Source organism: Balaenoptera acutorostrata, chromosome 18 (genome assembly GCF_949987535.1).
Source record: "Balaenoptera acutorostrata chromosome 18, mBalAcu1.1, whole genome shotgun sequence".
In the NCBI taxonomy this organism is placed as follows: domain Eukaryota; kingdom Metazoa; phylum Chordata; class Mammalia; order Artiodactyla; family Balaenopteridae; genus Balaenoptera; species Balaenoptera acutorostrata.
The window spans coordinates 55,988,058-56,015,603 of record NC_080081.1 but is presented as its reverse complement, the minus strand read 5'-3'; the positions used below and the strand labels follow the sequence as shown (position 1 = coordinate 56,015,603).

Here is a 27,546-nt window from a genome sequence, read left to right as displayed (position 1 = left end):
GACCAAGAAAAGCTTCTGAATATCTTTCTCCTTGGATTGGAGAAGATGACTCCCCAGTTGTTGTATGGAATGTTATATTCAGAGAGAGGTGACTCTAAAGCTAAAGAAACTGTCCTCCATGTCTTAAAAATTAATTCTGCATTTTCTTTGGTGGGTGTTGGGGATTGGTTTCAGGATATGACAGCGCGTGAGCTGCTGCAGCAGAGATACACGCTTCCAAATGGAGACACTGCCTGGCGGTCCTCACCCCTTGTAAATGCTGCTCTGGAAGGGAAGCTGGTCCTCTTGGATGGCATTCACAGAGTCAATGCGGGTACATTCGCTGTATTACAAAGGTCTGTATGAGTCACACACACAAAAACACACCTCGTAAGCAGCAGATGTGGAACTTTCTCAATCTTCTAATTTAAACTGGGTTACATAGTCTCTGAGGAATTTATAATTCTATATCCAAGTAGAACAGCAGATGTTTTTATTGTTGTAAGCACAGTAGAGTAAAACTTCAAATAATGAACGTTTTGGGAAAAGCCACCGCCATAGCAAAATTCTGTGTGTAAGAGCTGAAAAAAGAAAACGTTTAAGTAGTAATTTTGAAACTTTATGTATGTTGATGGATATATGCAATAAGTCATACAGCTGAAGTTTCTGCAGTTTGTCAAAGCTTCACTGTTTACAAGCTCCTTTTCAATCCTAAATCTAAATTATTGGTGATACTGTTGGCATTTTTTTCTTTTTTGAGAGAGAAAATATAGTTCCTTATATAAAATGTATAATAGCTCTTTGATTATATTTTCTATAGGCTAAAGTTCACTTCGTGTTTACAAATTTGAACATTTGTGTCACTGTTGTTTTCTTATTTCAGTATAGGTGGGGCAAATATCCACACATTCCTAGTTAACTTCTCTTTAATGTTAAGACTTCATGTGTAACTTTCATGGAAAATATTCCCATCTTGTGTCACTTCGGGAGATTAATGATAGCATTTTTGTTTGTTTGTTACATCTTGATTCTATCACTTGTAGACATTGTTTTTAACTTTTAAATCTAAATTTTAACTTATTGGGAAATTTCAAATAAGTAAAATAATCTAGTTCCCCAACTAACCATTCAAAAGTTTTTTGTCCTTGACAAGACGCAAAATACTGAGTGTAATTAAGGATTCTAAGAACACTACGTTAATCCCAATTCAATTTGAGAGCACTTAAAAGTAATAATCGCAAACTTCCAGTGATTTACCATAAACATTCTATAGATTTACAGTATTTTTCTCTTCTAAACAGGCAAATGCAAACACAAACAAAATAATACCTACTGCCTCCTTTTACTGGCTATCTCTTGCCTGTTAGGCCAAGCAGTGGTAATAGCAGTAGCAGCTACCATTAATTGAGTACTCTCTCTACACCAGGCATTGTGCTAAGCCAGTATTTCTCAGATTCGCAACCGTGGAATCTCCTTGCGGGAATGAGGCTTAAAAATTACTGATGCCTGGGCTCCACCTCCTCAAATTCTGATGTAATTGATCCAGGATGAGGCCTGGACATTGGCATTTTTAACTGCCTCCCAGTAGATTCTAATGTGCAGCTAAGATTGAGAACAACTATGTTCTCATATGTTAAGCATGTGCCTTACATTAGCTGTTCAATTTTCACAGCAATACTGTGAGGTTGGTATTATTGCCCTAGTTTTATAAAAGATAAAATTTAAACAAGCGGATTAGTTCTTCCCCTGCCCAGTCCATTCAGCTAATAAGGTACAGGGCTGGGACTTGAACCCAGGTCTGAGTGACTCCACTGCCCATGCTCTTAACCTCTGCATTATGGAGTCTCTCCTCTCCTCAGTGCTCACCGAGCGGAGGTCTGTGGGACGACGGTACTGTGGGCATCAGGAAACTTTAGTGGTTGGTTTAAGACCTAGAACAGCAGGTTTCAACCTCTGCAACATCTGGAAGACAGTGCTGTTTGTGCTGTGGATGGCTAGGTCCCATCATAGTTGGTATATGAAATAGGATTAATTATTTCATTGTGAAGATTTTAGATATTTTAAATCCTGTAATTGCAAAGATAGAAATATTTTGATAATACTATGCCTTAAGGAGTTATGTTAGATTCAAGGGAATATGTACCAGCTGCCTTGTTCATTAATATTTACCTTATGGTTATCCTGAGTCAATCATTCAGCTGTTTCTTTTTTTTTTTTTTTTAGTTGTTTTACAATGTTGTGTTAGTTTTTATTTTTAACATCTTTATTAGAGTATAATTGCTTTACAATGGTATATTACTTTCTGCTTTATAACAAAGTGAATCAGCCATACATATACATATATCCCCATATCTCCTCCCTCTTGCGTCTTCCTCCCACCCTCCCTATCCCACCCCTCTAGGTGGACACAAAGCACCGAGCTGATCTCCTTGTACTATATGGCTGCTTACCACTAGCTATCTATTTTACATTTGGTAGTGTATATATGTCCATGCACTCTCTCACTTCGTCCGAGCTTCCCCTTCCCCTTCCCCGTGTCCTTGAGTCCATTCTCTATGTCTGCGTCTTTATTCCTGTCTTGCCCTTAGGTTCTTCATAACCATTTTTTCTTTTTTTTAGATTCCATATATATGTGTTAGCATACGGTATTGGTTTTTCTCTTTCTGACTTACTTCACTCTGTGTGACAGACTCTAGGTCCATCCACCTCACTACAAATAACTCAATTTCATTTCTTTTTTATGGCTGAGTAATATTCCATTGTATATATGTGACACATCTTCTTTATCCATTCATCTGTCAATGGACAGTTAGGTTGCTTCCATGACCTGGCTATTGTAAATAGAGCTGCAATGAACATTGTGATACATGACTCTTTTTGGATTATAGTTTTCTCAGGGTATATGCCCAGTAGTGGGATTGCTGGGTCATATGGTAGTTCCATTTTTAGTTTTTTAAGGAACCTCCATACTGTTCTCCATAGTGGCTGTATCAATTTACATTCACACCAACAGTGCAAGAGCGTTCCCTTTTCTCCACACCCTCTCCAGCATTTCTTGTTTGTAGATTTTTTGATGATGGCCATTCTGACTGGTGTGAGGTGATACCTCATTGTAGTTTTGATTTGCATTTCTCTAATTAGTGATGTTGAGCATCCTTTCATATGTTTGTTGGCAATCTGTATTACCTTCTTTGTAGAAATGTCTATTTAGGTCTTCTGCCCATTTTTGGATTGGGTTGTTTGTTTTTTTGATATTGAGCTGCGTGAGCTGCTTGTAAATTTTGGAGATTAATCCTTTGTCAGTTGCTTCATTTGCAAATATTTTCTCCCATTCTGAGGGTTGTCTTTTCATCTTGGTTATGGTTTCCTTTGCTGTGCAAAAGCTTTTAAGTTTCATTAGGTCCCATTTGTTTATTTTTGTTTATAGTTTCCATTTCTCTAGGAGGTGGGTCAAAAAGGATCTTGCTGTGATTTATATCATAGAGTGTTCTGCCTATGTTTTCCTCTATGAGGTTAATAGTGTCTGGCCTTACATTTAGGTCTTTAATCCATTTTGAGTTTATTTTTGTGTATGGTGTTAGGAAGTGTTCTAATTTCATTCTTTTACATGTAGCTGTCCAGTTTTCCCAGCAGCACTTATTGAAGAGGCTGTCTTTTCTCCATTGTATATTCTTGCCTCCTTTATCAAAGATAAGGTGACCATTTGTGCGTGGGTTTATCTCTGGGCTTTCTATCCTGTTCCATTGACCTATATTTCTGTTTTTGTGCCAGTACCATGCTGTCTTGATTACTGTAGTTTTGTAGTATAGTCTGAAGTCCAGGAGCGTGATTCCTCCAGCTCCGTTTTTCTTTCTCAAGATTGCTTTGGCTATTTGGGGTCTTTTGTGTTTCCATGCAAATTGTGCAATTTTTTGTTCTAGTTCTGTGAAAAATGCCACTGGTAGTTTGATAGGGATTGCATTGAATCTGTAGGTTGCTTTGGGTAGTATAGTCATTTTCAAAATGTTGATTCTTCCAATCCAAGAACATGGTATATCTCTCCATCTGTTGGTATCATCTTTAATTTCTTTCATCAGTGTCCTATAGTTTTCTGCATACAGGTCTTTTGTCTCCTTAGGTAGGTTTATTCCTAGGTATTTTATTCTTTTTGCTGCAATGGTAAATGGGAGTGTTTCCTTAATTTCTCTTTCAAATTTTTCATCATTAGTGTATAGGAATGCAAGATTTCTATGCATTAATTTTGTATCCTGCTACTTTACCAATCAGCTGTTTCTTTTCATTTCCTTCCTTCTTCCCCTTTCTAGCTCCTCCTCCTCCTCCTCCCTATTCACATCTAGTAACCATGACTGCTGTTCTCCAGGACAGACACCAACAGTTTTTGCCAAGTATAATAGCACTAGCCAACTTAAAATTTCAAAAGGTGCATTTAACAAAATTGCTAGACTCAATTGCCAGTAATAATACATATGACTAAAATATTAACTGACTGATGCTACCTCTAATAACTTCAGTGTTCAAAACTGATTAATATATTTCCTGACCTTCCCCCTATCCCATTAGATTGATCCATGACCGAGAGCTAAGCCTCTATGATGGCTCTAGGCTGCTGAGAGAAGATCGGTATATGCGTTTAAAGGAGGAGCTACAAATGTCTGATGAGCAGCTACAGAAGAGGTAATTTGGGGTATACTACTCTTATTCTTACTGTCAAGTGTACCTTTTTAAAAATGATTCTTCTAAACCTAGGGTGAAGCCAAGATAACTTTGAACAGCTTAATAATTTGGTGTCCTAGACAAGATCATGTTTTGGCACTTTTTAATACTTGAGTTTGCTATCCAAGATGTACTCTGTACTTTCTGCCTTACTTTTACATAAGTGGTTAAACATTTTATAAGAGCATTAGTTTTAAGAAGATAATCCCTCTTCTGCTGTCCGGAGCAATTCAATTTTGGCCCCAAACTTAGTATCACTTCAGAAAAAACAAAAAGGGAGCCTCACAGGTAATTGGGCCTACCCTCCTAGGAAGTGATCAGTCATTTCTGCGGTTTGTCACCTGTTGCAAGATTACCCTTTGTGCCTTATTTTAACATTCCTTCCAGAGCTGTAACAACCAAATTCAATGTATGAGATTGGATTGGATCCTGGATCAGGAGATGAAATGAAAACAGCTATAAAAGACATTTTAGGACAATTGAGGAAGTGTAGATGATATTGAATTAATATTAATTTTCTTAGGTATCATAATGGTACTGTGTTTATGAAGGGGTGACCTAAAACAAATAGACTTCCAGTTGTTTCTCCAGCAAAAATGCGTTTATTCAAGATCAACAAAGAACTGCAGTTTAGGATCTCTAACCATGGCAAGACATGTGCAAGTCCCTATGCAACAAGAAGAGGAGGAAGGACTCTTCTAAAAGGGAAAACGGAAGTCGGTAGAGCTATAGTGAACAAAGAATCCATTGGAGGAATTGAGAGTTCAAAGTGTAGTGGCTTTACATTGGCTGAGTCCTGACAGTCTCTCATTGGCTGAGCTCTTGCCAGGCAAGAAAAGGAAGTTTTTCTTCTTCCTGTTGGGCTCTGCTATTGTCACAGGGCGTGGGAGCTCCCCCTTCTGGCCTTCCAACTACTTAATTGAGGTTTCTGTCTAATGATTTTTTTGCAAAGGAGAATATTTCTATTCCTAGGAGCCGTATGCTGAAATATTTAAGGGAAAAAATGGAAAGATGTCTACAATTTCTCCCTCAAATCTGAATGAGATCCTTTTGGGTAGAATAATCTTGGTTGTAGGTTTTTCCCTTTCATCACTTTAAATATGTCCTGCCACTCCCTTCTGGCTTGCAGAGTTTCTGCTGAAAGATCAGCTGTTAACCTTATGGGGATTCCCTTGTGTGTTACTTTTTATTTTTCCCTTGCTGCTTTTAATATTTTTTCTTTGTATTTAATTTTTGATAGTTTGATTAATATGTGTCTTGGCGTGTTCCTCCTTGGATTTATCCTATATGGGACTTTCTGTGCTTCCTGAACTTGATTAACTATTTCCTTTCCCATATTAGGGAAGTTTTCAACTATAATCTCTTCAAATATTTTCTCAGTCCCTTTCTTTTTCTCTTCTTCTTCTGTGACCCCTATAATTCGAATGTTGGTGTGTTTAATATTGTCCCAGAGGTGTCTGAGACTGTCCTCAATTCTTTTCATTCTTTTTTCTTTTTTCTGCACTGCAGTAGTTATTTCCACTATTTTATCTTCCAGGTCACTTATCCGTTCTTCTGCCTCAGTTATTCTGCTATTGATCCCTTCTAGAGAATTTTTAATTTCATTCATTGTGTTGTTCATCACTGTTTGTTTGCTCTTTAGTTCTTCTAGGTCCTTGTTAAATGTTTCTTGTATTTTCTCCATTCTATTTCCTAGATTTTGGATCATCTTTACTATCATTATTCTGAATTCTTTTTCAGGTAAACTGCCTATTTCCTCTTCATTTGTTAGGTCTGGTGGGTTTTTACCTTGCTCCTTCATCTGCTGTGTCTTTCTCTGTCTTCTCATTTTGCTTAACTTACTGTGTTTGGGGTCTCCTTTTCACAGGCTGCAGGTTCGTAGTTCCTGCTGTTTTTGGTGTCTGCCCCCAGTGGCTAATGTTGGTTCAGTGGGTTGTGTAGGCTTCCTGGTGGAGGGGACTAGTGCCTGTGCTCTGGTGGATGAGGCTAGATCTTGTCTTTCTCTTGGGCAGGTCCACGTCTGGTGGTGTGTTTTGGGGTATCTGTGACCTTATTATGATTTTAGGCAACCTCTCTGCTAATGGATGGGCTTGTGTTCCTGTCTTGCTAGTTGTGTGGCATAGTGTGTCCAGCATTGTAGCTTGCTGGTCATTGAGTGGAGCTGGGTCTTGGCATTGAGATGGAGATCTCTGGGAGATTTTCACCGTTTGATATTACATGGAGCTGGGAGGCCTCTTGTGGACCAGTGTCCTGACTTGGCTCTCCCATCTCAGAGGCACAGCTGTGACGCCTGGCTGGAGCACCAAGAGCCTGTCATCTACACGGCTCAGAATAAAAGGGAGAAAAAAAAGAAAGAAAGAAAGAAAGAAAGAAGATAAAATAAAATAAAATAAAATAAAGTTATTAAAATAAAAAATAATTATTAAGAAAAAAAAATTTTTTAAGTAGTAAAAAAAAAGAAAAATATAAGACAGAACCCTAGGACAAATGGTAAAAGCAAAGCTATACAGACAAAAATCACACACAGAAGCATACACATACACACTCACAAAAAGAGATAAAGGGAAATATATATATATATCGTTGCTCCCAAACTCTACCTCCTCAATTTGGGATGATTTGTTGTCTATTCAGGTATTCCACAGATACAGGGTACATCAGATTGATTGTGGAGATTTAATCCACTGCTCCTGAGGCTGCTGGGAGAAATTTCCCTTTCTCTTCTTTGTTCGCGCAGCCCCTGGGGTTCAGCTTTGGATTTGGCCCCGCCTCTGTGTGTAGGTCGCCTGAGGGCGTCTGTTCTTCACTCAGCCAGGACGGCGTTAAAGGAGCAACTGATTCGGGGGCTCTGGCTCACTCAGGCCGGGGGCAGGGAGGGGTACAGAATGCGGGGCGAGCCTGCGGCGGCAGAGGCCAGCGTGACATTGCAGCAGCCTGAGGCATGCCATGCGTTCTCCCGGGGAAGTTGTCCCTGGATCATGGGACCCTGGCAGTGGTGGGCTGCACATGCTCCCAGGAGTGGAGGTGTGGATAGTGACCTGTGCTTGCACACAGGCTTCTTGGTGGCTGCAGCAGCAGCCTTAGCGTCCCATGCCCATCTCTGGGGTCCATGCTGATAGCTGCGGCTCACACTCATCTCTGGAGCTCCTTTAAGCGGCGCTCTTAATCCCCTCTCCTCGCGCACCAGGAAACAAAGAGGCAAGAAAAAGTCTCTTCCCTCTTCGGCAGCTCCAGACTTTTTCCTGGACTCCCTCCCGGCTAGCTGTGGTGCGCTAACCCCTTCAGGCTGTGTTCACGCAGCCACCCCCAGTCCTCTCCCTGCGATCCGACCTCCGAAGCCGGAGCCTCAGCTCCCAGCCCCCGCCCGCCCCGGCGGGTAAGCAGAGAAGCCTCTCGGGCTGGTGAGTGCTGGTCAGCACCGATCCTCTGTGCGGGAATCTCTCCGCTTTGCCCTCCGCACCCCTGTTGCTACGCTCTCCTCCGTGGCTCCGAAGCTTCCCCCCTCCGCCACCCACAGTCTCTGCCCACGAAGGGACTTCCTAGTGTGTGGAAACCTTTCCTCCTTCACAGCTCCCTCCCACTGGTGCAGGTCCCATCCCCATTCTTTTGTCTCTGTTTTTTCTTTTTTCTTTTGCTCTACCCAGGTACCTGGGGAGTTTCTTGCCTTTTGGGATGTCTGAGGTCTTCTGACAGTGTTCAGTAGGTGTTCTGTAGGAGTTGTTCCACATGTAGATGTATTTCTGATATATTTGTGGGGAGGAACGTGATCTCCTCGTCTTAATCTTCCGCCCTCTTGAAGCCCGACCCCCATTCTTTTTTATGGCAGAGTATTATTCTGTTTCATATATATATATATATATGTATATATATGTGTATATATATATATATATATATACACATATATATACACACAAACCACATCTTCTTTATCCATTTATCTGTTGATGGGCATTTAGGTTGTTTTCATATGGTGGCTATTGTAAATAATGTTCCTATGAACTTTGAGGTGCATGTATCTTTTCAAATTAGTATTTTCATTTTCTTTGGCTATATACCCAGGAGTGGAATTACTAGATCATATGGTAGTTCAATTTTTAGTTTTTTCTGAGGAACCTCCATACAGTTTTCCATAGTGGTTGCAGCAATTTACATTCCACCAACAGTGTACTAGGGTTCCCTTTTCTCCACATCCTCACCAACATTTGTTGTTTGTGGTCTTTTTGATGCTGGCCATTCAGATAGGTGTGAGGGGATATCTCATTGTGCTTCTGATTTTTGTTTCTCTAATGATTAGCAACGTTGAGCAACCTTTTCATGTGCCTTTTGGCCATCTGTAAGCCTTTTTGGAAAAATGTTTATTCAGGTCTTCTCCCATTTTTCAATCGGGCTGTTTGTTTTTTTTCTTGGTATTGAGTTGTATGAACTGTTTGTGTATTTTCCATACTAATGCCTTATCAGACATATCATTTGCAAATATCTTCTCTCATTCCACAGGTTGCCTTTTGGTTTTGTTAATGTTTCTTGTTGGTTTGTCATAAACGGCCTTTATTATGTTGAGATATATTCACTCTATACCAACTTTTTTTTTTTTTTTTTTTATGGCTGTGTTGTGTCTTCGTTTCTGTGCGAGGGCTTTCTCTAGTTGTGGCAAGCGGGGGCCACTCTTCATTGCGGTGCGTGGGCCTCTCACTATCGCGGCCTCTCTTGTTGCGGAGCACAGGCTCCAGACACGCAGGCTCAGTAATTGTGGCTCATGGGCCCAGTTGCTCCGCGGCATATGGGATCTTCCCAGACCAGGGCTTGAACCCGTGTCCCCTGCATTGGCAGGCAGATTTTTAACCACTGCGCCACCAGGGAAGCCCACTCTATACCAACTTTGATGAGAGTTTTTATCATGCATGGATATTGAATTTTGTCAAGTGCTTTTTCTGCATCTATTAAGATGATCATGTGATTTCTAATCTTACTTTTCTTGATGTAGTATATCATGTTGATTGATTTGTGGATATTGAATCATCCTTGCATTCCTGGAATAAATCCCACTTGATAATGGTGTATGATTCTTTTTATATATTGTTGAATTTGCTTTGGCATTATTTTGTTGAGAATTTTTGCATCTACGTTCATCAGAGATACTAGCCTGTAAGTTTCTTTTTTCTACTGTCTTTGTTTGGTTTTGGTATAAGGGTAATGGTTGCCTTGTAGAACAAATTTGAGAGTGTTCCCTTCTCTTTAATTTTTTGTAATAGTTAGAGAAGGATAGGTATTAGCTCTTCTTTATATGTTTGGTAGAATCCCCTGTGAAGCCATCTGATCCTGGACTTCTGTTTGCTTGGCAGTTTTTTGGTTACTAATTCAATTTCACTACTAGTGATTTGTCTGTTCAGATTGTCTATTTCTTCCCGATTCATTCTGGGAAGATTCTTTACGTCTAGAAATTTATCATTTCTTCTAGGTTATCTAATTTTTTGTCATTTAACTGTTCATAGTATTCTCATGATTTTTTTTTAATCTCTGCGACATTGGTTGTAACTTCTCTTTCATTACTTATTTTGTTTATTTGGGTCCTCTTTTTGTTTTCTTGATGAGCCTGGCTAAAGGCTTACAATTTTATCATTAAAAAAAAAAGAAAGACAGCACTTGGTTTCATTGATGTTTTCCATTGTTTTTTTGGTCTCTAGTTTACTTTTTTCTCTCCGATTTTTATTTTTCTTTTCCTTCTACTGACTTTGGGTTTTGTTTGTTCTTCTTTTTCTAATTCCTTTAGATGGTAGCTTAGCTTTGAGAATTTTCTTGTTTCTTGAGGTAGGCCTGTATTGCTATAAACTTCCCTTTTAGAACTGCTTTTGCTACCTCACGTAGATTTTGGTAAGTTATGTTTTTATTTTCAGCTTGTCTTGAGATATTTTCTGATTTTCTCTTTAATTTCTTCATTGATCCATCAGTATTTTAGTAGCACGTTGTTTAGTATCCATGTGTTTGTGTTTTTCCCATTTCTCTTCCTATAATTGATTCTAGTTTCATACCACTGTGGTTGGAAAAGATGCTTGATATAATAGTTTCTATACTCTTAAATTTGTAGAGACTTGTTTTGTGGCTTAGAATGTGATCTGTGCTGGAGAACGTTACATGTGCACTTGAAAAGAATGCATATTCTGCTGTTTTTGTGTGGAATGTTCTATATATATCTGTTAAGTCCCATCTAGTCTAATGTATTTTAAACCACTGTTGGCTTATTGATTTTCTGTTGGGATTATCTGTCCATTGATGTAAGTAGGATGTTAAAGTCCCTTACTATTATTGTATCATTGTCCATTTCTCCCTTTATGTCTGTTAATATTTGCTTTATATATTTAGGTGCTCCTATATTAGGTGCATATATGTTAACGAATGTTATATCCTCTTCTTGTATTGCTCCCTTTATCATTATATAATGCCCTTCTCTGCTTTTGTTATAGACTTTGTTTTATTTTTAATTTTTTTTAGATAACGGTGCTCATAGGTGAGCTTGCATTCTTTTTTTCTTTCCTATATTTTCTTAGTTTTTTTTTTTTTTTCTTTTGCCATGCCAAGCAGCATACAGGAACTTAGTTCGCCAACCAGGGATTAAACCATGCCCCCTGCAGTGGAAGTGTGGAGCCCTAACCACTGGACCGCCAGGGAATTCCTAGACTGTTTTAAAGTCTACTTTGTCTGATATGAGTATTGCTACCCCAGCATTCTTGTCATTTCCATTTGTATGAAATATCTTTTTCTATCCCCCCCTTTTTTTTTTTAATTTTGTGGGAGTATAGTTGCTTTACAATGTTGTGTTAATTTCTACTGTACAGCAAAGAGAATCAGTTATACGTACAAATATATCCCTTCTTTTTTGGATTTCCTTCTTATTTAGGTCACCACAGAGCATTGAGCAGAGTTCCCTGAGCTATACAGTAGGTTCTCATTAGTTATCTATTTTATACATAGTATCAATAGTGTATTTATGTCAATCCCAATCTCCCAATTTATCCCACCTCCCCTTCCCCCCCTTGGCATCCATACGTTTGTTCTCTATGTCTGTGTCTCTATTTCTGCTTTGCCAATAAGATCATCTATACCATTTTTCTAGATTACACATATATGCATTAATATACAATATTTATTTTTCTCTTTCTGACTTACATCACTCTGTATGACATGCAAATCAAAACTACAATGAGGTATCACCTCACACCAGTCAGAATGGCCGTCATCAAAAAATCTACAAACAATAAATGCTGGACAAAGTGTGGAGAAACTTGCACTGTTGGTGGGAATGAAAATTGATACAGCCACTATGGAGAACAGTATGGAGGTTCCTTAAAAAACTAAAAATAGAACTACCGTACGACCCAGCAATCCCCCTACTGGGCATATACTCTGAAAAAACCATAATTCAAAAAGAATCATGTACCACAATGTTCATTGAAGCTCTATTTACAATAGCCAGGTCATGGAGGCAACCTAAGTGTCCATCGACAGATGAATGGATAAAGAAGGTGGGGCACATATATACAATGGAATATTACTCAGCCATAAAAAGAAACGAAATTGAGTTATTTGTAGTGACGTGGATGGACCTAGAGTCTGTCACACAGAGTGAAGTAAGTCAGAAAGAGAAAAACAAATACTGTATGCTAACACATATATATGGAATCTAAAAAAAAAAAAAAAAAAGGTTATGAAGAACCTAGGGGCAGGACAGGAATAAAGATGCAGATATAGAGAATGGACTTGAGGACTTTAGGACATAGGGAGGGGGAAGGGTAAGCTGGGACGAAGTGAGAGAGTGGCATGGACATATATACACTACCAAATGTAAAATCGATAGCTAGTGGGAAGCAGCCACATAGCACAGGGAGATCAGCTCAGTGCTTTGTGACCACCTAGAGGGGTGGGATAGGGAGGATGGGTGGGAAACACATTTGGGAGGAGATATGGGGATATATGTATATGTGTAGCTGATTCGCTTTGTTATAAAGCAGTAACTAACACACCATTGTAAAGCAATTATACTCCAATAAAGATGTTAAAAAAAAAACTACAATGAGGTATCACCTCACACCAGTCAGAATAGCCATCATTAAAAAAATCTACAAACAATAAATGCTGGACAGGGTGTGGAGAAAAGGGAACCCTCTTGCACTGTTGGTGGGAATGTAAATTGATACAGCCACTATGGAGAACAGTATGGAGGTTCCTTAAAAAACTAAAAATAGAACTATCATATGACCCAGCAATCCCACTACTGGGCATATACCCATAGAAAACCATAATTAAAAAAGACACATGCACCCCAATGTTCATTGCAGCATTATTTACAATAGCCAGGACATGGAACAACCTAAATGTCCATCCACAGAGGAATGGATAAAGGAGATGTGGTACATATATACAATGGAATATTACTCAGCCATAAAAAGGAATGAAATTGGGTCATTTGTAGAGACATGGATGGACTTAGAGATCATCCCCTCACTTTCAAGTCTGTATGTTTCTTTACCTCTGAAGTGAGTCTTTTGTAGGCAGCAAATAGATCTGTCTTGGGTTTTTTTGGTTTTTTTTAAAATCTAATCAGCCACCGGTGTCTTTTAAAGTGATTGTTGGTAGTTATGTACTTATTACCATTTTGTTACTTGTTTTCTGGTTATTTATATAGTTCTTCACTGTTCTTTTCTTCTTCTTTTAGTTTCTCACCTTGTGGTTTGATGATTTTCTTTAGTGGTATGCTTTTTTTCTCTCTCTGTAGTTTTTGTGTATCTATTGCAGTTTTTGATTTGTGGTTACCATAGGCTTCATATATGTTGACGTATATCTTCTGGTTTTAAACTGATAGTCAATCAAGTTCAAATACATTCTAAAAGATCTACATTTTTAAATTCCCCTCCTCTATGTTTCGTGTTTTGGATGTCATATTTTATATCTTCATGTTTGTCGCTTCACTGTTTATTGTAGTTATAATTGATTTTATAGTTTTTTGTCTTTTACTCTTCATACTAGTTTATTTAAGTGATTGATCCACAGCCTTTACTATATATTTGCTTTTACTACTGGGACTTTTCCTTTCCTATAAATTCTTGCTTTTTGTTGCCTTTTCTTTTCCACCTACAGAAAATCCTTTACAGTTTCTGTTAGGGTTGGTTAATACTGATGAACTGTTTTAGTTTTTGCTTGTCTTAGAAATTCTTTGTCTCTCCTTCAATTCTAAATAATAATCTTGCTGGGTAGAGTATCCTAGGGTGTAGGTTGTGCCCTTTCAGTACTTTAAATATAACATGCCACTCCCTTTTTTTTTTTTTTTAACATCTTTATTGGAGTATAATTGCTTTACAATGTTGTGTTACTTTCTACTGTATAACAAAGTGAATCAGCTATACATATACATATATACCCATATCCCCTCCCTCTTGTGTTTCCCTCCCACCCTCCCTATCCCACCCCTCTAGGTGGACACAAAGTACTGAGCTGATCTCCCTGTGCTATGTGGCTACTTCTGACTAACTATCGATTTTACATTTCGTAGTGTATATATGTACATGCCACTCTCTCACTTCGTCCCAGCTTACCCTTCCCCCTCCTCATGGCCTCAAATCCATTCTCTACATCTGTGTCTTTATTCCTGTCCTGCCCCTAGGTTCATCACAACCTTTTTTATTTTTAGATTCCATGTATGTGTGTTAGCATACGGTATTTGTTTTTCTCTTTCTAACTTACTTCACTCTGCATGACAGTCTCTGGGCCCCTCCACCTCACTACAAATAACTCAGTTTCATTTCTTTTTATGGCTGAGTAATATTCCATTGTATATATGTGCCCCATCTTCTTTATCCATTCATCTGTCGATGGACACTTAGGTTGCTTCCATGTCCTGGCTATTGTAAGTAGAGCTGCAATGAACATTGTGGTACATGACTCGTTTTGGATTATAGTTTTCTCAGGGTGTATGCCCAATAGTGGGATTGCTGGGTCATACGGTAGTTCTATTTTTAGTTTTTTAAGGAACCTCCATACTGTTCTCCATAGTGGCTGTATCAATTTACATTCCCGCCAACAGTGCAAGAGGGTTCCCTTTTCTCCACACCCTGTCCAGCATTTATTGTTTGTAGATTTTTTTGATGATGGCCATTCTGACTGGTGTGAGGTGATACCTCATTGTAGTTTTGATTTTCATTTCTCTAATGATTAGTGATGTTGAGCATCCTTTCTTGTGTTTCTTGGCAATCTGTATATCTTCTCTGGAGAAATGTCTATTTAGATCTTCTGCCCATTTTTGGATTGGGTTGTTTGTTTTTTTGATATTGAGCTGCATGAGCTGCTTGTAAATTTTGGAGATGAATCCTTTGTCAGTTGCTTCATTTGCAAATATTTTCTCCCATTCTGAGGGTTGTCTTTTCATCTTGGTTATGGCTTCCTTTGCTGTGCAAAAGCTTTTAAGTTTCATTAGGTCCCATTTATTTATTTTTGTTTTTATTTCCATTTCTCTAGGAGGTGGGTCAAAAAGGATCTTGCTGTGATTTATATCATAGAGTGTTCTGCCTATGTTTTCCTCTACGAGGTTAATAGTGTCTGGCCTTACATTTAGGTCTTTAATCCATTTTGAGTTTATTTTTGTGTATGGTGTTAGGAAGTGTTCTAATTTCATTCTTTTACATGTAGCTGTCCAGTTTTCCCAGCAGCACTTATTGAAGAGACTGTCTTTTCTCCATTGTATATTCTTTCTTCCTTTATCAAAGATAAGGTGACCATATGTGTGTGGGTTTATCTCTGGGCTTTCCATCCTGTTCCATTGATCTATAGTTCTGTTTTTGTGCCAGTACCATACTGTCTTGATTACTGTAGCTTTGTAGTATAGTCTGAATTCCAGGAGCCTGATTCCTCCAGCTGCATTTTTCTTTCTCAAGATTGCTTTGGCTATTTGGGGTCTTTTGTGTTTCCATACAAGTTGTGCAATTTTTTGTTCTAGTTCTGTGAAAAATGCGACTGGTAGTTTGATAGGGATTGCATTGAATCTGTAGATTGCTTTGGGTAGTATAGTCATTTTCACAATGTTGATTCTTCCAATCCAAGAACATGGTGTGTCTCTCCATCTGTTTGTGTCATCTTTGATTTCTTTCATCAGTGTCAGTTTTCTGAGTACAGGTCTTTTGTCTTGTTAGGTAGGTTTATTCCTAGGTATTTTATTCTTTTTTTTGCAATGGTACATGGGAGTGTTTCCTTAATTTCTCTTTCAGATTTTTCATCATTAGTGTATAGTAATGCAGGACATTTCTGTGCATTAATTTTGTATCCTGCTACTTTACCAAATTCATTGATTAGCTGTAGTAGTTTTCTGGTAGCATCTTTAGGATTCTCTATGTATAGTATCATGTTATCTGTAAACTGTGGCAGCTTTACTTCTTGTTTTCTGGTTTGGATTCCTTTTATTTCTTTTTCTTCTCGGATTGTTGTGGCTAAAACTTCCAAAACTATGTTGAATGATAGTGGTGAGAGTGGGCAACCTTGTCTTGTTCCTGATTTTAGGGGAAATGGTTTCAGTTTTTCACTATTGAGAATGATGTTGGCTGTGGGATTGTCATGTATGGCCTTTATTATGTTGAGGTTTCTGCCCAGACAGGATGGGGTTAAAGGAGCTGCTGATTAGGGTGTTCTGGCTCACTCAGGCATGGGGGAGGATGGAGTACAGAATGCGGGGCAAGCCTGGAATGCGGGGCAAGCCTGCGGTGGCAGAGGCCGGTGTGAGTTGCAATAGCCTGAAGCACGATGCGACATGATGTTGCAACAGCCTGAGGCACCATGCGTTCTCCCGGGGAAGTTGTCCCTGGATCACGGGACCCTGGCAGTGGTGCGCTGCACAGGTTCCCAGGCGGGGAGGTGTGGATAGTGACCTGTGCTTGCACACAGGCTTCTTGGTGGCTGCAGCAGCAGCATTAGGTCTCATACCCGTCTCTGGTGTCTGCCCTGATAGCCATGGCTTGCTCCCGTCTCTGGAGGTCGTTTTGGCGGTGCTCTGAATCCCCTCTTCTCCCGCACCCCGAAACAATGGTCTCTTGCCTCTTAGGCAGGTGCAGACTTTTTCCCTGACTCCTTCGCTGCTTGCTGTGGGGTACTAGCCTCCTTCAGTCTGTGTTCACGCAGCCAACCTCAGTCCTCTCCCTGGGATCTGACCTCTGAAGCCCGAGCCTCAGCTCCCAGCCCACACCCGTCCCGGCGGGTGAGCAGACAAGCCTCTCGGGCTGGTGAGTGCTGGTCAGCACTGATCCTCTGTGCGGGAATCTCTCCGCTTTGCCCTCCGCACCCCTGTTGCTGCACTCTCCTCCGTGGCTCTGAAGCTTCCCCCCTCCACCACCCACAGTCTCCACTGGCGAAGGGGCTTCCTAGTGTGTGGAAACCTTTCCTCCTTCACAGCTCCCTCCCAGTGGTGCAGGTCCCATCCCTATTCTTTTGTCACTGTTTTTCTTTTTTCTTTTGCTCTACCCAGGTACGTGGGGAGTTTCTTGCCTTTTGGGAGGTCTGACGTCTTCTGCCAGCGTTCAGTAGGTGTTCTGTAGGTGCTGTTCCACATGTAGATGTATTTCTGATGTAATTGTGGGGAGGAAGGTGATCTCCAAGTCTTACTCCTCTGTCATCTTGAAGGTCTCTCCCGCCACTCCCTTCTTGTCTGCAAAGTTTTTACAGAAAAATCACGTGATAGCCTTACAGGGGTTCCCTTATATGTGACTCTTTTTCTCTTGCTGAGTTAGAATTCTGTCTTTAACTTTTGCCATTTTAATTATGATATGTCTGGATGTAAGTCTTTTGGGGTTCATCTTGTTTGGGACTTTCTGGGCTTCCTATACCTGGATGTCTGTTTCCTTCTTCAGGTTCAGGAATTTTTCAGCCATAATTTTATCAAATACATTTTTGACCCTTTTCTCTCTCTTCTTCTGGATCACCTATAATATGAATATTAGTATAGTTGATGTTGTCCAAGAGGTCCCTTAAACTATTCTTATTTAATTTTTTTTTTTCTTTTTGCTTCTCTGATTGGGTGATTTCCATTATTCTGTCTTTAAGATCACTTATGCATTCTTCTGTATCACTGAGTCTGCCATTAATTCCTTCTAGTGTATTTTTCATTTCAGTTATTGCATTCTTCAGCTCTGACTGGTTCTTTTTTATATTTTCTAATTCCTTACTAAAATTATTACTGTGTTCATCTATTCTTTTGCTTAGTTCAGTTAGCATTCTTATTGCTAATGCTTTGAACTCTTTATCTGGTAAATTTTTAATTTCTGGTTCATTAGTTGTTTTTTCAGGTTTTTTTTCCTTATTATTTCATTTGGTACAAATTCCTCTTTCTTCTCATTTTACTTAACTTTCTCTGTCACTATGAAATTAGGTAAAACAGTTACCTATCCCATTCTTGAAGGGGTGCCCTTGTGTGGGAGCATCCCTATGCAGTTCCCAGTGGATTTGGTGGGAGAGGTGAATATGAAGTTAGTGTGGGTCACATCTTTTCCTAGGGTGTGCTGGCAGCCATCACCTTTTTAGGTGATGGGGCTGGAGATGGAGGGGCTAGAGCCAGAGCCAGGTGTGGCCCAGGACTTCTCCTATTCTATGTGGCTGTCAGTGCCCTACTGGAGTCAGGGTTGGGTCCCAAGTTGCTGGAGCAGAAGCCCTGAGGGTCTGGTCTGATCTCGTTACATTCCCTCTAAGTGTGCTCCCTCCCCCACTCCCAGCAACAGCATCTTTGCCCTAGAGAGGAGCAGCGCTGGAGCAAGAGGGCGCAGAGCATACACTTGGCTTGGGCTGGGATGTGGGCTGGGGAGGCCCCAGCACACCAGTCAGATCTTTAGACTGCTCCTGATTTGGCATCTCCACGAACACCAATAATGGCCACCCTCACCCCATTCAGATGTTGTGCTGGATCTGAGCCAGCTCCATCCCCCGCAGCTAAGCACTCTGCTCTGCAAAGGCAGGCTTCTTCCTAGTGTGGAGCTAGAGCTAGAGGGGCTGGAGCGGGTGCTTAGTGCTGGCTGGGATGGGCTCTGGGCTGGTCTCTGGAAACCAACTAGAACCCCAGGCAGTTTCAATCTGCTTCCTCCACCTTGTTTCCGGGAGTAAGCAAGTGAGTTTGCCTTCTTCACAAGCAGAGTCTAGGTTTCTTAGAGCCCTCCTGTAAGTCCCGCTGGTTTGCAAGCCAGCTAGGTGGACTTGTCTTCCCGGAGTCAGACCCCAGGACTGAGGTGCCTAATATATGTTTCGAACTGCTCACTCCCAGGGAGGATCTCTGAGCCTGTGTAATCCCCTTCCTCTTCTGTGTCCCCTCTCAGGGGCATAGGTCCCAACCTGATCGCTTCTCTTCCCTTCCTACCCAACTCTGTGTGGATCTTTCCCTTGGTGATACAAGAGTCTTTCTGCCAGTCTCCAGTTTGTTTTCAGTGAGAATTGCTCCACCTGTAGATGTATTTTTGATGTGTTTGTGGGGGAGGTGATCTCAGCTTGCTCCTACTCTGCCACCTTTATCTCCTCTCCCCAACCTTATTTTTTGTGTATCACTTTTTCATCCCAGACATTTCCTCTGTTGTCTAAATCTCGTCTCAGCACATTCAGGCACATGAGGTATTCTATCAATTTCATCTTCTGTCCATTTCATCTTTCTCCATGGTATGTTCTCACTAGCCCTAATGTGGATTTGTTGCTCTCCATATGTGTAGCGTACATGTCACCCTAGATCTCTCTCCACTACCAGTCCCCCATTTCCTCTGGTCTCTCTTTCTGCAATTTTCATCAGTTAGATGTTGAACCTCCTGGACTGAACTTCTTTTTTCTCTTACATTCTGTCAATTTGTCAGGACTTTATTGACTTTTCAGAGGTGAGATGTCTAAAAATGGATTCTCCTCTCTGTCTGAAATATCTCTCCCAGTTGAAAGCCTAATTGCTTTCCTTATCAGCACTCCCCCTTTTTTTAACCTGAGAAAGACTATTTTCTTATGATGGTAAACAGTTTTTCTCTATTTTATTGTTATACACAGTCATATTACAGAATCTGCCTCATTCCGATGATGTGGATTGTTAGTAAATTTCTTTACCTTTTCCTGGTTAACCTTGCTTTAATTTTGTTGCCCATTTTTGTCTTTCTGAGAATAAATATGTGCTCTTTTAGGGTTGAAAAGGTTAGATTCTTCCTTTAAACCACTTGACTATGTCTTTCAAGGCTGTGTTCATTGGGTAGAGAGCAGGCAGCTTGACTAAAAGGACATAGCATAGCATAAAAAGTGGGAAATTTGTACCCTGTGAGAAAATTAATTTTTTTCATGAGTTGTTCTTATAAGTTATACGACCCATTACCTAGCTGAGTTGATCCTGTATTGTGTCCATATCTAATATGTCACTCGTGGCATTAGTATTTGAAGTATAAATTAGAAACTCATAACCCAAGTCTTCTATCCTTTTATTCTGTACCTAAGCACAGAACTGAAGTTCAGCAAAGTGATTATTATTTGTCTTCGTCTTTAAGTAAACTCAGCTATTAATGCTTTGTTTCTTTGTGGGGAATTTTGAGATAGAAAAAAAGGTCAAAGGTAGAATGAAAGGAAATCAGATTTAAGCTTCTTTGCCTCTAGACCCAGTTTGATAAATTTAGATACCTTTTGGCTTTCAGATAGGAACAATTTTCATATTTGTTTTTGGCAGGAATCCTGTAGCTACAAGTAAGAGCAGCAAAAGAAAAACTTTAAATTCTTGCAAAAAGAATTTTGGGGTATCTCACATGTTCAAAGGAAGAGAAAGGATGCACTTGGGCCTCAGGAAATAACTGGAACCTAGGACTTTAATGTTGTCCAGACTCTGTTTTGCTCTATACTTCATCTCTTTGTTTTGAGTGTCACAATACCTGATACATAGTAAGTCACTTAGTAAATGTTTTTGAAAAATGAATAAATCTTAACCTAGAATAAATTCTAGAAAACTCAAGGTAAAGTAATTCTGTTAATCCAGTTGTAGATAACTTTCTGAGCTAGCAATGTTTCCTTTTATGAACCTACTAATTAGGAATACTTTGGCTTTTAATGACAAATCTGATAACATGGGGTCTCATAATTAACATCTACTAGCAGTGAGCTCCCCAGCCTTTCAGCTTCATAGTATGAAACCCAGTTTCTATACAATTATATTTGACTCCTTTGCTTACCTTCATTGGGGTCTAATCCTTCACCAAGATCATATACCTTGATCGTTTCCTTAGTATTCTTTGCAAGTAATGACATAGCTAATGTTCCCTTAGAAATAGCTTAAGAAATGTTAGAGACTTTCCTTCTTCTGTTGCAAGATGCCAGGAATACTGTGGACGTGGTCGTTAGAAATAACATGATGGCCACGCACACCAGACACCATGCCTGCATTTCTCACAGGAAATAAGGACTGAAATAGAACTACTTCCTTTGATGAGAAAACTGCTTTGGGGAAAGGGGGAGTACAATACTATAAGCTGCTAAATGTGTCCCTTCCTGCTGTTGGTCAGAGCTTAGATGAGGGGGGTGAGAGTTTCTGTGAATTACTAATAGTTTATTTTACCAAAAATAAGGCTTCTGGTTATCTCAGGGAAGAAATAAAGATTAGGGGCCTAGTCTCAGTTGTAATTATATATGCTGTAATATTTTTGCATTTTTATTGAATATTTTTATTGATTGTGATTAAACATTGAAGACAGTTTATAATCTCCCAGTTTTTATTAATCAGTTGTGAACTGTAAGTGGACATTGGGCACAATCCTCAATCCATTACATTCCCTGGACCCTTACTCATGTTTGAAGATAGTTAGGATTCAAACATTAGAGGTAGGTACTCTCCTACCTCCCCCAGAAACCTCAGGATCTCCTTCCTAGAAAATTAGACTGTATAAATTTTTAACAAAATTCAAGGTAGATCTAGGATTTTATGCCCAAGTCTTTGTGTTTGATTTCAAAACAAAGCACTGTATGCAAATTCTGATTTTGAAAAATAATCCTTAACATTTTTACGGTAAAGGAAAAGTTCTAAACTCTGTGCCTTTGAAGGATCTCGTTACTTATTATTGTGTGTATTGCTTATGTCTTTTTTATACACAGATGTATCACATATTTGATACAAGAATGAACCTTCTCTCAAAAATTCATTCAAGACCAGATTTAGACTAGCTGCTCTGCTTTTGAATGGGAAACCATTATTCTCAGTTCTTATCACTTATCTTTGTTTTGTCCTTGCCACCAAAGGTCTTCAAAAATTTTCTTGCAGTGGTGGTTATTAACAACAGCAATACATTTATCTATCTATCTATCTATCCATCCATCTATCTATCTCTCATCTGTCTATCATCACACTAGACACTGTGTGGTATAAAGATGTGTTAGGTGTGTCCATGCAGTTTGCTACATTGCAAAAAAGGAGAAATATGGACTGTGTACAGAACTGCATAACCTCCAGGTTCTGAGTTGGAATATTAGTATTATAGTGTGGAAGGCCAGTTACAAAATCCTCTTCCAGTTCATGATTAATATCTTTATAAAAACCTTCTATATCATTATTTCAAGTTCCTTAATAAACACATTTGACAAAAATGTAGCATATAATTTCCTTCAAAGATACAAATTTATTGAATTTTTTGTTTTATTAAAGCTCTGTTGAGGTATAATTGACATATTGAGAACTGCATATTTAAAGTATACGGTTTGATAATTTTTGGCTTTTTTATACACCTATGAAACCATCACCACAATCAATATAATGAGTACATCTACGATCCCCAAAGTGTCCTTGGTCCCCTTTGTAATCCCTCTCTCTCTCCACTTCTCACCATCCTCTTCTACCTCTAGGAATCTGCTTCCTGTTATTCTATATAACTTGTATTTTCTAGAGATTTATATAAATGGAATCACACACTATTACTCTTTTGGATCTGCCTTCTTTCACTCAACCTAATTATTTTGAGATATTCCATGTTGTTATGTATATCAATAATTCATTCCTTTTTATTGCTGAGAAGCATTGGAAAGTACTTTACTCTCTAAAAACTTATGCCCCCAAACAAACATATTGACCGCAATATTTTAATTTTTTAAGTCCTTGTAAAAGATCTTTTGCTTTAAAATTTTTTAATCTTTATGAAATAATATCTGTTTATCTGAAGTTAATCCATATCTTTAGTTTCATTTGTTATTTGTTGTTAAATTCTAGTAAAATTGAAGTTAACCCTTGATTTTAAATTTTCATAGTGCATATTTCCTAATTCTCAGTTATTTACCACTGCTTCAGCCTTTGTGTTACCCACCAGTATGTCAGATCACCTGAAAGTACATGGCTGATCCTCAGGAATACTCTGCTCTCTAACTTTCAGGCTTGGAGAACCTAACTTCATCAGGAAATGACTTTCCATATGACCTATTTATATGTAAGGAAGCCTTTGCGGAGATCCTAACAAACAAAAAGATCTCTCTCATTCTGTTATTCAGTAGTTTGATGGCTGTTTTTATTGTCAGCATACACTTCTCTGCCTGTCACATCAGCTGTCTCACAAACTGCCCCCTTTAATTTTATCCAACTCATTTGGGTACCCTGCTAGAGTCAGTACCAGAAAGCAAGCCACAGACAATGCATGTCATAAGCAATAACCATCCCCCTATATTAGTTAAAACCACCTAGCTTGCTTTCATGTTAATGGTTCTTGTAGGCCTGAATTTACAGCTCAGCTATGGTACCTCTTCCTGACCTATTGGTTTAAGGTGTAAATTGGACTTCCTCTTTTGGCTTGCTTATTGGATTTTGGCTTTGTTTATTCCCTAATTTAGTATCCCTCACTGTCTTGAGTAAAAAATTACATTTGCAGCTTTAATTTTGAACAAAGCACAAATAAGCAGGCTCTGTCTCTGCCACCTTCTTTTGTCCCAGCTAGGAGAGAGGAGGATCAAGGATGAATCCAACATCTGTTGCTGGGCCATGAAGCAGACTTTTCTGGATTATAGCAAATCACTTAGCAGAAGTGGAAAATGGAATAACCTTTCCTTTTAGCTTTCAGATCATAGAATTTTCTCTGTCCAGGTTCTGTTAGGTGACTGCCTAATTACTAGCAATCATGAGTGACCGTGTTATCCTCAGGACTTTCAGGCATTATCTGTGTTGTTATCCTTTCCTCTTTTCCTAGAACAACTCCTTTGAACAGATCATCCCCATGCCATGCTTGGGAAAAAGAAGTCTTTTTTTTTTTTTTCCTACCTAGAGAAATGAAATGGTATTTGGTAGCTTTTAGGAATTCATCCAGACTTTTCATATGACCATTTCTAAAAATTGCTTTTCCCTGACTTACAAATTATGCCGTCGCCCCCTAAAATTACAGAACATGCAGTCAGGGACTCAGTGGACCTACCTTTTCTATTGGGAGGACTTTTTCTTATCTGAAATCTTCAGAGTATTTATTTGATTCTCTCTACACATGTCCTATCTCCTGATATTCTCACTGCCCAGTCACATAACTTGAGTTCTACCACAATAGTTAATAGCAATGAAGAAATGCCATTTAGGTCCCTTTATTTTTGTTTTTCTGAAGATCTTCGCAAGTGTTTGAGTTTCATCTCTCCTTTCTCAGCAAGGATGATATAACCCTCAAAAGGTCTATTTGCACTGCAATTTTGAAAATTGATAAGAACTGAGGATATTACTCATGATTAGGTCATGATAAAGGGTTTCTAACTCCTTCTTCAAAAACTACTCAAGTCATTTCACAAAGCATGGGAAGTCTTACTTTATTCCTCTGTGTGTCCTAGAATATTTACATCCTCAGATTCCCTAGCAGAGATTTATCAAAGAGATTACTTTAAAAATCATATGGTTTCCTATAAAATGACAGAAGAGTGAATTATATAGAAGTTCACTTTTCTCTACCTTTTTAAGACCTAAGTATTCTTATTGCCAATCCAAAGTTTAATTTTAATCCAATCCCTTATACTGCTTAAATTGTCTATATTATAAAAAGTCTTCTTATCCTGAATCATACTTCTTGGTATTTCTATGGTTGACGTAGAGTGGGTTCCTTGCAAGACAGGAGATTTTGAATAAAGACAGGGGACCTATGAAATAAATATGGACTGTTTGGGGTTCTGTTTCAAGGGACTATGGAGAAAATTTATCGTATGTATAACAACATATCCAAAACGGTGGTTTGTACCAGGGATGGAGTTTCATCAGTGGATGTGGTACATCATAAATATTAATGGTTGGTGATTCTTCTTTTGTTTTAATCTTAGGCTTTTAGAATGTCCTGACTTGTGTTTTCAAAGCTTGTTCTTTGGATAATAGCTTTAACTGTAGTACAGCCTTATTATTGCCTAGGCTTTAGCTACCATGACCTAATTTCTAACATAAAAGGTTATGTTTTGAAAATTTTTTTTTTCCTTTTAGATCGATTTTTCCTGTCCACCCCTCCTTCAGAATCATCGCCTTAGCAGAACCCCCTGTTACTGGAAGCACGGCACAACAGTGGCTGGGACCAGAATTCTTAACCATGTTCTTTTTCCATTACATGAAACCACTTGTCAAACGTGAAGAAATCCAAGTGATTAAGGAAATGGTAAGAGTGAGGCCAGCTCTAGCCTGTTGCCTTCAGCTATTCTCTTTTTAAGGTCTTTGTGACACCTGCTTGAGCAGAGTTGGATATTTTGGGCTTTTTCTCACTGTTAATTTCCAGATTTCCTCATAAAATGGTTCTCAGATGTCAGCATTTTTCAAAATCATCTGGAGGGCTTGTTGAATGACAGATTGCCGAGTCGGTCGTTCTGGGATGGAACATGAGAATTTGCACTTCTGAAGTTCTCAGGGGATGCTGACAGCTGCTGATCTGGGGACCACACTTTGAGAACCATGAATGTAGGCTATCTCTCCGTTTCCCTCATGTGGAAGCAGTTTGGGGATTCCTTTTCCTTTTATATTCAGCCGAAGGTGACTAAATTTTAAGTTCCTACTATTAGAGGCCAAATATATTTTAGTTCCTTAGATTTTGTAGAAAATACTAAGTAGTCCTGGTCCCCTCGGGATTGTAATATATCCTATACTTAACTGATTAGTTGTCTAGTGGCTTGTAGTGTATGTAAACTATTATTGCAGTGTCTGCCTTAACCAAGCACTTGTTTAGCACTTTTGGAGTTCTAGAACTGCACGATTCAGTGTAGTAGCACTAGCCACATTAAATCAAATTCAAAAATTCAGTTTCTCAGTCTTATTTCAAGTGGCCGATAGCATAGATAAAGAACATTGCCAACATCATAGAGAGTTCTGTTGGACAGTACTATTCTAGATCACTAATAACTAACTTTTTACATAAATGCACTCATCCCCTTTGAAATACCAGAATGAATTAATTAATTTTAGGTCTTATGAGCATGGTTGTGGATAAGGGCATAGGCTTTAAAGTCAAATAGCTTGCCTTTAAATGTCAAATCCACTACTGATTAGCCTCTAGAACGTGGGTAAATTACTCAACCAGGCTCTTCATCTGAAGATGGGGATGATACTACTTCTTACATCACAGGATTGATTTAAAGAATAAATGAGGGCTTCCCTGGTGGCGCAGTGGTTGAGAATCTGCCTGCCAATGCAGGGGACACGGGTTCGAGCCCTGGTCTGGGAAGATCCCACATGCCACGGAGCAACTGGGCCCGTGAGCCACAATTACTGAGCCTGCGCGTCTGGAGCCTGTGCTCCGCAACAAGAGAGGCCGCGATGGTGAGAGGCCCGCGCACCGCGATGAAGAGTGGTCCCCACTTGCCACAACTAGAGAAAGCCCTCGCACAGAAACGAAGACCCAACACAGTCATAAATAAATTAAAAAAAAAATCATTAGTCATTAGGGAAATGCAAATAAAAAGAACAAAGAGATTCCATTTAAAAAAAAAAAAAAAAAAGAATAAATGAGTATGTATTGAATAGAGCTTCAAATTTTAAAAGTTCCAATTACTTAAATGCCCAAAGAAACCCTGAGCAGTTTGTTTCTGAAATAGTCATGTGATACCAGTCATTGTTGTAACAACTCCTGCTCTTTTTAAATTAAAATTTTAAACTTGTTATTATCTATGTAAAAAGTTCTTATTATTCAATACAAATACATATTTAATTAGTTTAAAATTGGTGTACTTAAAAGCAATCAGTGTATGTTTTGGGGCAACTGTTCTTCAGAGTTCATTGATAAATAGATCATGCCCCTCAGGTATGTGGTTGTTTTTATTTATTTATTTATTTTATTGAAGTATAGTTGATTTACAATGTTGTGTTAATTTCTACTGTACAGCAAACTGATTCAGTAATGCATATGTATATTCTTTTTTGTGTTCTTTTCCATTATGGTTTATTACAGGATGTTGAATATAATTCCCTGTGCTATACAGTATTGTTGTTTATCCATTCTCTGTATAATAGTTTGCATCTACTACTCCCAAACTCCCATTCCATCCTTTCCCCACCCCCCAGGTATGTGGTTTTAAAGTCCTTGAAAAAATGGACAGCTTGAGCATCCGCCCTTTATACAAGGATACCTTACATCTCTTAGTAGACATAGATATAAGATTACTACTAAATGAAGGAGTTTGGTTTCAGTAAGAAAAGTGTCTAAATTAGAGTTGAAGCTAACAAAAAAGGATATAATATATGAAAAGTTTCTTATGGGTACACTCTATGCCAGTTTTTAATTGGTTAGAGGCTCCTTTCAGTTTTGTCCTGGTGATGGAATTGTAAATGAAGAGTGGCCTGGTTTTGACTACCTGATTCATTTTCTTTTTTTAATTGAAGTATAGTTGATTTACAATATTGTGTTAACTACTGCTGTACAGCAAGGT

The 27,546-nt window shown here is 38.9% G+C and overlaps 1 protein-coding gene across 3 annotated transcripts in view; it reads left to right on the top strand.

Moving 5' to 3' along the window:
• Positions 1-27,546, top strand: part of VWA8 (von Willebrand factor A domain containing 8) — a 364,979-nt gene that overhangs the window by 110,059 nt on the left and 227,374 nt on the right. For all 3 annotated transcript variants that reach the window (XM_057532758.1, XM_057532757.1, XM_057532756.1), the window contains 3 exons: positions 175-335; positions 4,540-4,653; positions 25,121-25,289. In XM_057532758.1, coding sequence (XP_057388741.1) covers positions 175-335; positions 4,540-4,653; positions 25,121-25,289 — 444 coding nt within the window. The remainder of the gene's footprint in view (positions 1-174; positions 336-4,539; positions 4,654-25,120; positions 25,290-27,546) is intronic.